The following is a 10,000-nucleotide window of genomic DNA, read 5'->3' as shown; positions in this document are numbered from 1 at the left end:
GAGTCATACATATTTAAAGAAACATTATCAATACTGAGATCCGGATGTTGAGGAACCACCGTCCTTGACCTACTTACAATCATACTTTGAGTTTTGTTAGGATTCAACTTCATACCCCATAATTTGCACCATGCACTAATTCTAGCTAAATCTCTATTAAGGGATTCACCAACCCTAGATCTACATTCAGGGGATGGAATTGATGCAAAGAGAGTAGCATCATCTGCATATGCAACAAGCTTGTTTTCTATGCCAAACCACATGTCATGTGTATATAGTATAAAAAGTAATGGGCCATGAACACTACCCTGTAAAACACCAGATATCATATTCCTATAATCACTATGGTGCCCATCAACAACAACTCTTTGAGATCTATTACTTAAAAAATCAATAATAATGCTAAGAAACGACCCACCCACTCCCAACTGTTTCAGTTTGAAAACAAGGGACTCATGATTAACACGGTCAAAGGCAGCACTAAAATCAAGGCCAATCATACGAGCTTCCCGACCACAATCAAGGGATTTCTGTACAGCATTGGAGATTGTAAGAAGGGCATCACATGCTCCAAGGCCTTTACGAAAACCAAATTGCAAACTAGGGAGTAGATGATTACCTTCAGCAAACCTATTAAGACGTTTTGCCAGAAGACGTTCAAAAACTTTAGATAATATGGGAGTTATGGAAATTGGGCGGTAATCAGTGGGACTTGAGCTACCACAAACACATTTACATAGAGGAGTAACATTACCAATATATATATATATATATATATATATATATATATATATATATATATATATATATATATATATATATATATATACATATATATATATATATATATATTGTGAAGTGAGTTGAGTTCTACCCTCCTAAATAAAACTGTTAGCAGTTCATAATTTTTTTTTTTTTTTTTTTTTTTTTTTTTTTTTTTTTTTTTTTTTTTTTTTTTTTTTTTTTTGTAAACAGCTCCGCTCTCGTGGATTTCATTTCTTGTAACCTCAGACAGGCCTCAGCCCACAAAAGGAGGTCGTTGTCTGCACTATGTAGGCGCACAGCCATTAAATTATCAGGCACTTGACTTTCCCCTCTCTTTCCCAGCCACAAAATATAAGCCAGATGTGAGAACAAGGGTTTATCAAAGAAAGGACAAAGTACCCATAGGGAAGAGGACACTTGGTCATGATTGGCCAACACCCAGAAAAGGAAGGTGTGGTCACGGATGTCATTGGACCTCAAGACACGAAGACCGCCCTATGAACTCAAAAAAGACCAATCAAGAGGAAAAAGGGGATGGCCCAAAAGCTCCCCTTCTTGGCCTAAGGCCTTCATCAAGAAAGAAGTCAGTTCCTGCCCGAGAGTGCTTGAAAAAGTTCCCACCCAAGAAAGCGAGAGAGAGAGAGAGAGAGAGAGAGAGAGAGAGAGAGAGAGAGAGAGAGAGAGAGAGAGAGAGAGAGAGGAGGAACCAGTGTCTGCTCCCCTCAGGACACAAGCCATCCCAGCTCTCAAGGTTCGAACTCTGCATGAGTCGCCGGAAAACTCATGTGTAACTCAAGGATCCACCCGTCGCCCGATAGTCCAACGGAGATAGCGACATCCCAAGTACAACTGCTTAGATAAGTACACTGACCTGTGAGAGGGAGAAAGTTAACAAGTGCAAAACTGAAGGGTTGCATTAATGGGAATTCTAGAGGAGTGTAGTTGAAAATAACTTCAGGAATAATTTTCTCTTTAATTCTGTGTCATCATTCACACCCAACATCATTTTTTATTTTTAAGGAGCGTAAACCAAGTTATCTTATGCTCAAGTGTTATAAATTAAAGATTTTTCTTTAAACATTAAAGTGCATAGTGGGGGTTTTGTTGTTGGGGCACAGAAAATAGTCAAAGACATTAGCGAACATTATCTCTTTTATATATATATATATATATATATATATATATATATATATATATATATATATATATATATATATATATATATATATAATATATATATATATATGGTCAACCTTGTACTTTTTTTTTACCATAATTATTCTTTTAACATTTATGTTCTGTAGTTTTTCATTATATTGAGTGATTTTCAGAATGTAGAAATTAAGTGATGCTTTCTTTTTATTTTCTGCATCGAATCGTGTTTTGAATTTTGCTGGAGAGAATTAAACTTAATGTTTTGTCTTTTCATTTTTGACTTCAATCATTTTGATTTATTAACTGTAAACTCAAAACATTTCCAGGTTTGAATTGTTATTGTATGTTTTTCTCCTTAAGAATCCTACAAACAATTTTCTTTTTTTTTCTTTTGTGAAATAAATTCAGTTATGTATTAGATTTTTATAACAAGAGTTTTTTTGTCTGCTATTAGACTAAGGAACCAGGCACACTGTCCTTGCATGTAACAAACCCCATATTTTTTTAAGAGGTGCAGCTCCAAAGTAATAATAATTTGAACCCAGGAAAAGTGAACAGTTAATAGCATAAAAGGGTTCAGTCCTTTTAAAGAACATGATAGCGTCAATTAGACGATCTGGTTGATATGACGATACAGTGTCAAGTAGAGAGTCCGATTGATACTCTATTTAAAGAGCGTTACCTGCACGTTACGTCACATCATATATATATATATATATATATATATATATATATATATATATATATATATATATATAACAATTTTCACTAGAAGGGTCTTGATCTAAGTGTTAACATTGTTGTAATCAGCACTTCTGACAAAATCACATAGGATAATCACCAGATAAATGTTATACTGCTTAGGCACATTGAATTTATTAGGTAAAGTCTCAAACTCGTTTCCCCACGTAAGTGAAGTCAAGAGCTCCCTCTTCGAAAAGCTAACGTTTCTATACTTGGATAACAAATATTTCTTAAAAGCAGCTCAAACTAAATGCGACAACAATGATGACTAACTTTAATTTCTGTTCATAAAATGAGAATAATCAGGTTTTTATGCCAGAGCCAGAGGTTGTCAATCCATTAACAAGATAAAAATATCATCAAGAAGAAATATATGGAATTTATGCCAATTATAATTTAATTTACAAAATGGAAATGGAAATTAAATACTAATTCAACTAATCAAATAAATTCCAATTGATATAATCATGGGAGTCCTCAAACTAGATAAACGGAGGTCGGAAACAGCAAATGCATCTTCCAGTTAGAAAAATATCTGTAACAGACAGGAAATGCAATATCGCACAATGAATATGAACTTCGTATTTCTCTGAGGAAGTATAAATGCTTTTTCGAATGGTTTCAGCTCCACATGATGAGTATTTTCTCGTCGAGGCCTCTCTTTTCATCTCTTTCTCTCTCCACCCTACTATAGCTGCGACCGCAATGGTCGGCTAACTACTACACTCAGTACATAATCTGCTGCTCAGGTGAGACTCTCATTTCTAGCAACACACCCATCTGTTAATCCTTCGTCTAGTCCTTAATTCGAACATGGTATCCTAACCAGGTCATGTAGGCACGCGAGAGAGAGAGAGAGGGAGAGAGAGGGAGAGAGAGAGAGAGAGAGAGAGAGAGAGAGAGAGAGAGAGAGAGAGAGAGAGAGATATGCGCGCACTCGAATTATGTAACCCAAGATGGAATAACATAAGGTGAGACCGTCAGTCGCTTGGTTCCCGCACTGTGACGTCACTGGTGCAGGTCGACTTGGCAGTGCACTCAATGGTTATGTTTTGACAGTAATTTGTTGCTATGCTGGTGTTCACAATTTCCATGCACGGAATTTTTTTCTGTTGTTGGAATACAAATAACGAAAGTAACGAGGGTGAACGAAAAAAAAAAAAAAACTTTCTCGACTTTTATTGAATTAGCATGTTCTTTTATTTACAAAATAATACTGAAGACTTTTTTTTTCTATTTAGTTTACACGCTTTTTTTTTTTTTTTTTAAATTCTAACTTCCTTTCAGCATTTAATATCTTCACCCTAACATGTATTCTGAACCTTATAAAGAACTTCATTAATTCCTCTGGAACATCAATGTTTAATATCCCGAAAATATGAACTAACTACGTAATCCCATCAACACCTGGTTTCAACTGTTCCCCATGAAAAGATTTAAAGAGTTGTTCCATTTCCTTTAAATTATTGAAAAATTCCTTCTAAAAATAAGTCACTACGCAAAGGCCTAAAAAGCTGTAGAATGATTAGGCTAATAAAAGCCATCTAATTCTCCATAAACTACGTGACTAATCAATAGATCTATACTTTTATTACCAGATTCAACGTTGACCCAAAAAATATCCCTTGGTGGGGGTTTTAAGAAATAAAGGAAATAGGCCTAATTATTGTCTGCCCAGGAAGACTACTCAGAAATAGGTCACTGCGTATATAAGCCTAATAATCTGTTCGACCAACTTTACATGCATAATAAGAAAGTATGAAAGAAAACAAAATTCTTCACATATTGCATAGGATAAGCCTATTCTAATTTTTAACTCAATTTTAAGAATTTAGTCCAGCCCACTTATCAATCGAAAATATGTCACTAAAAACTGCACTAACAAGATTGCAAGCAAATGGTTAAACCATACCTGACTTTACGTTCTTAACAGATACATTTAAAGAGGGAATGTCTGCGGTTTTCTTTAATCTGTGATAACTTCTCTGGTAAAGTCGTGGTAGCTGTCCGGAAATGGAGAAAACAAATCCTGGCATCATTAACATTAATGGTATCACTTCTTTTACATGCATTAATCCATACTTTGAGCACCTTGAGGTCTTTAGGGAGACTGTGAAAACAAATCCCTTTCTGTCTAGAACTGTTAGTGCATCCACATAGGGAACAGCCACTCATAATCGTCACTGGGTGCAACAATGCAACTGACACAATGACACTGTGACAAGTGCATCGCTCAGTCGATGTACTCCAGTGACGTCAGTGGAGAGAGAGAGAGAAATGAGCGATCAGATCCCTCGGTGATCACACCTTATGTTATTCCGTCTTGATGTAACCTACAAAAAAAAAAAAAAAAAAAAAAAAAAAAAAAAAAAAAAAACGCCGCTCACTAAATCGTAAACATAGGACTCCCCGAAAGCAGAGCGCCTGGCTCTCCGTGAAGCAAATGGTTCTCGTGATGCAATGACTCCGTGAAGCAAATGGTTCTCGTGATGCAATGACATCATTATGATTCATTCAGCGCTGCCTTTCAAGGTTTCTATTTCAAGTTTAGCTACGTTGTCACAGTATGAAGAGCTGCGTAACCTGTCAAAATTAGAAGCAGGTTATATTTACGAGACGGATTTCCTTCATGTCTTTCATTTACTGTAGATGTACTGGGCCCTTCAATACATACTGTAGGTACATTTTTACAGGGGTAGCTATCATCTCTTGAACTTGAAATACACAGAACTTCTCTAATCTTAATAGACCATCTAAATGTCCCGATGTTAGAATCTTATCTAAACCAATAAACCCCCAAAACTAATATAAAGCAATGATCATTAAAGCAAGTAACATTACTTGGGGAAATTCAACTATAAATGGAAATGTATTCTTATAAGGTATGGACTACGTTAAACGCTGAAGCTAATTTCCAGTCTCCATTACATTAAGACTGATCATTTTGAGTCAAATTGACTCAAAATATTTCAGTAAAATTAACAGGTAAAAATAATAAAAACATTTCATGTTACTAGCAAACATTCCCTTTACTCGTATTTTCTTCTTCAAAGTACAGTAGCTTGATCGTGTAACTAGTGTATAATCCTATAGTAAAACTAAAGCATAAGTGAACTATACATGGCAACTACTTTCGAAAGAGTCAGCTTGTAAGTGATATCATTCCTCTGTTCTTATGCGTATTCAAGTACTCAAGGGATCTAAGAATATTTAGTCTCAAGTGTGAATGACAGAATTAAAATTTCAAAAAGGGGTTCTGTGGCATTTAGGACCCAATAAGAAGTCGTTTTCACTAAACAATTACCTTTTACATAGAATTTGTAACCCAAAAACCACCAGTGCAAATACTGGAGAAACCCTGACTATTTTGGACTTGGCATAAGCGATAAGGCGGATCTTATGACCCAGAAGTCAATAACAAAGGATAAAAATATTCTTTCCAGTGATCATAAGTAACAACCCCCCAAAATACTGTACATATGAAGATTAATATAAAATAAAAACCTTGTTCCTTGTTCGCAGAACTTTCTTAAAGAAGAGTGATAACCAGACGATATAAATTAAATAGATGTCTACTGAGAAGGATGAATTTTCAGACGTATTTTGAAACAGGTGCACAACAAACTCGTTACATTAATACGTCATATCACGTCTATAGTGATAAATCAATAAGTGATGCCTATATCTTTAATGTAATCACATTAAAGCTTAAATCTTTTCATGATATCCAAAGTAATATCTCAAGTCCTTTGAAAATGATTTTCTTTTTTAAATGAACAGACTAGGGGTTACACCTTACATAGACGATTTATAATCAATGCAATATTCCACAAAGCTTCTAATAATGTGAAAGAGCTCAAAAACTTTCAACTGTTATCATACTATGGTAAAATAACTAAATGAATAAAAAAAATGACAATTTTCAATAATAACTAATCTAATGCCTTTGCCTTTAAACTTCCAAAATCCATAAACCCTTTCAATAAAGAATAAATTAATGATGAAAACCTTTTGATCACAACAATGTTGAAAGCAAAATCCCGTAAACCTTAAAAACAAAGAATAATCTACACGTGACATCCGACCATCATGCACCCTAGTGTTAAGTGCTTCACAAGCGAAGGCTTATATTGTGCTTACTTAATTAAATTCACTTACGTTTGGCAGGCGCATCACACCTGGGCATGTTGCCCGTCTCATGTCATTGACAAGATGGGTGGAAGAGTCACATCATAATACGATATTAAATGTTGGGGAGTTGCACATTTTCATGTCATTAGATCTATTACCCTCGTGAATAATTAAGAGAGTGAAATCAGGAATACAAAATTCATGTTCTTTATATGTACACTTATTCTGTTTGCCCGTATAAACATTACTCGCCACTTTTATTGGAAAAATTTATAATGCACATGGTTGCTAAATAGTGCACACACTAAACGTTCAACATATACTGACAACTAGCTCAACAACAAAAAACACTTTAAACGTAAGAATTTGAGTCCTTTTTACACTACAGTATAACCGAATCTCTCTCTCTCTCTCTCTCTCTCTCTCTCTCTCTCTCTCTCTCTCTCTCTCTCTCTCTCAGCCGTTATAATAATATTGAAACAAAATAAAACAAAATTGATAACTTGAATGGCTACGTTCAGGTAGACATAAGGCTGATGTATGGATGACGTTAGCATGAATGATGATGTATGAATGGGAGTACTCGCAACATCTGGAGAGAAAAAAAAAAGACAAAAAAAGCAAACGATTGAAAGTAGTACAGGAATAATGAATCATTACCTTGACAAAAGCTGTATAAATATTACAAGAAGCAAATGCTTGGGTCTGTGACAGGTGTTTCTGCAAAGCCAACTTTTAAGTTCAAATATATACCAAGGAAAAGGACTGAATATGAAAATCTTGAAACCCGCGAAGTATGGAGGTTTCAAAATGAGAAATAAAGGGACACAAAGAACAGAAGTACGAGTTAGACTTTGTAAAATAAGACATTAGATGAAAGATTTACTTAAAAGTTGATGAAAAATGAAAGTATTATCTTAAATTACTCAGAATAGAAGAAAGGTCAGAGATTGGCAATGCAAGGAATTGAATGTAAAGATGGCAGGTTAAGAAAATACTGTGCAATTATAGTAAATGTCATTTAAGATGAAGCTTTTGTAAATTTCCTATTCGCGCTTACAAAGCTAATTATGAAAGGGGTAGTAGATGTGCTAGGCATTGTTCTAAAGGGCATCCAATTTGAAAACCTCGCATACAAACATTTCGTGATGAATATTTAAAAACCTTACATTTAAAACTTCATCATTACGGGTAGTAGAGATTTGTTCCTATGGATGTAAACATTCATATCAACACTTCCTTGACATACAAAAACAAGAATCCACTCTTCCACTTTTACTTACCATCATCAGGGTCTGGTGGAATGGGGTTCACCCACTTTGATATCCTAAGTGTTGCAGGGCCCCGTCTCATTGGAGGCCGAGGTCCATGATACGATATCGGAGGGTGACTGTCTTCATAAGTCCTTCCTTCGCTAAATGATGTTCCCGCACCATCTCTGCCATCATCCTCTTCGTCTTCAGTCTCTTCTGGGTAACACATCATCGGATCTCCGCTTGCATGCACGTGATGCTGCCCACTGGCTTCTGCCATTGGCATCACTACATGCTGGGGCTTTACAAAACGGAAGGCCCCCGAAGAAACATGGAGTGGCGGTGGAACTTGCGGGGGACATGTGGGTAATCTTGAATGCACTCCTACTCCCATAGCATGTCCACCAGGGATCACCCTGAATGGTGGCCCATGAGGAGGTGGTTGCCCCACTGGAGACCCCACAGGAATTCGGGGAATCATATGCATTCCATGGCCCGGCGGTGGAGGAGGAGGAAGATGATGATGCCCCGTGGATAGGCGAGGGCGGAGGCTGTAGTCAAAACCTGTTGGAGGGGGTGGCTGCCCCAAAAGGTTTTGAAAAGACGTCTTGCTGAGAGAAGCATCGCTTTTCGAAGGGACATTGGGTGTCGCCACTGACCTCGGACTGATATTGCTTTCCTTTGGGGACACACCACCAGAACCATTTCTTGCAGCTGGTTGGTGCTGCTGAACAGGTGGTTCTATCACTAGAGGCACAACGAGTTCCAATGACTGGTCCTCTCCCAAACTAACGCCAGTGGGAGAAGATTCAGTGGGTATGGTCGCCATAGCACAAGGCGGATCTTTAACAGTAAGTACTTTAGTAGAAGGAACATGAATGACAGGAGCAGCGCCAGAGCTTACCTGGACGGTATCTTCAGATGCCGCTACAGGCAACTGTGAAGTGGTAACAGCCGAAGCAGTAGTGGTGGTGGAGGGCGTAGTAGGGGGCGGCGGGTTATCAGTCTGAAGTGGGGACTGCGACTTGACGGTGGTGGCAGTGGCAGTCGTCGTCCCCATTGTATCGCCTTCTTCAGCAGCCTGGTTGCGTATGTCTTGCATGTCAGACAAGTGTGTGCCCGCAGGAAAGAAAGGTGCCACTTCCTCTTCCTTTCCCACGAATTGACAGATATGCCAAAATGGAAGTCAAAGCAAGTTTAGGAGTACGAACAAAATTCTTCAATACCAGTAAACTCTTAATAAAAGAGCACTACTACTAGCAGCGGCAACTGGCTGAGAGCACTACAAAAATTAAACTAGTGTCCAACTCTAGGCAGTCGAAGGGAGGGAGGGCTGGCACATCCAATGTTTTCCTATAACCTCCCGTGGACTGGCTCTATTCTCTTACTTTCTTTTCTTTTCTAACATCTACATTTTCTATCTCTTATCTTTTCCATTAAGGAGAAGCACCACATTTCCTATTTCTATCAAAACTATTTTGACTGCCGAATAAACACATCATTATTCTTTATCAGGTTGGCGTTCAGTCAACATAAACTTAAATCTAAAGGGTTGTTAACCTGAAATAAATGCATATGTTGAATAAAATATTAAAACCCAAATATACCCATCTTCTCAAAACAGCAAGTAGTCGACAAATTATGAGAGAGAGAGAGAGAGAGAGAGAGAGAGAGAGAGAGAGAGAGAGAGAGAGAGAGAGAGAGAGAGAGAGAGAGAGAGAGAGAGAGAGAGTGGCAAAGTGCCACCAGCCATTGCACATTCCAGCAGAAAGGTGGCGCTGCTATTCTCTAAGTGGGAGAATGAGAATGCAAAGAATGCTTGCCTTCCGGTAGAAAAGAAATAAAGGAGAGGGACAGAGGAGACGAACTGACCTAGGACCAATATATGGAGGAAAACAAGATAAGGAGTGAGCGTCCATAAAACGAGCAAATGTCTTATTTGAAGGATGGTT

At 37.3% G+C, this 10,000-nt stretch overlaps 1 protein-coding gene across 2 annotated transcripts in view; it reads right to left on the bottom strand.

Moving 5' to 3' along the window:
- Pur-alpha (Purine-rich binding protein-alpha) overlaps positions 1-9,548 on the bottom strand; it is a 233,584-nt gene extending 224,036 nt beyond the window's left edge. The window contains exon 1 of one of the 2 annotated variants that reach the window (XM_068376742.1): positions 8,079-9,548. In XM_068376742.1, the coding sequence (XP_068232843.1) occupies positions 8,079-9,150 (1,072 nt within the window). In that variant the 5' untranslated portion in view covers positions 9,151-9,548. The remainder of the gene's footprint in view (positions 1-8,078) is intronic. The other variant, XM_068376743.1, reaches the window with a different exon arrangement.
- Between the last annotated feature and the right edge of the window lie 452 nt (positions 9,549-10,000).

The sequence above is a fragment of the Palaemon carinicauda genome, chromosome 7 (assembly GCF_036898095.1).
Source record: "Palaemon carinicauda isolate YSFRI2023 chromosome 7, ASM3689809v2, whole genome shotgun sequence".
NCBI lineage: Eukaryota > Metazoa > Arthropoda > Malacostraca > Decapoda > Palaemonidae > Palaemon > Palaemon carinicauda.
The sequence above is the reverse complement of the archived record's forward strand: the minus strand, read 5'-3'. Positions and strand labels throughout refer to the sequence as shown.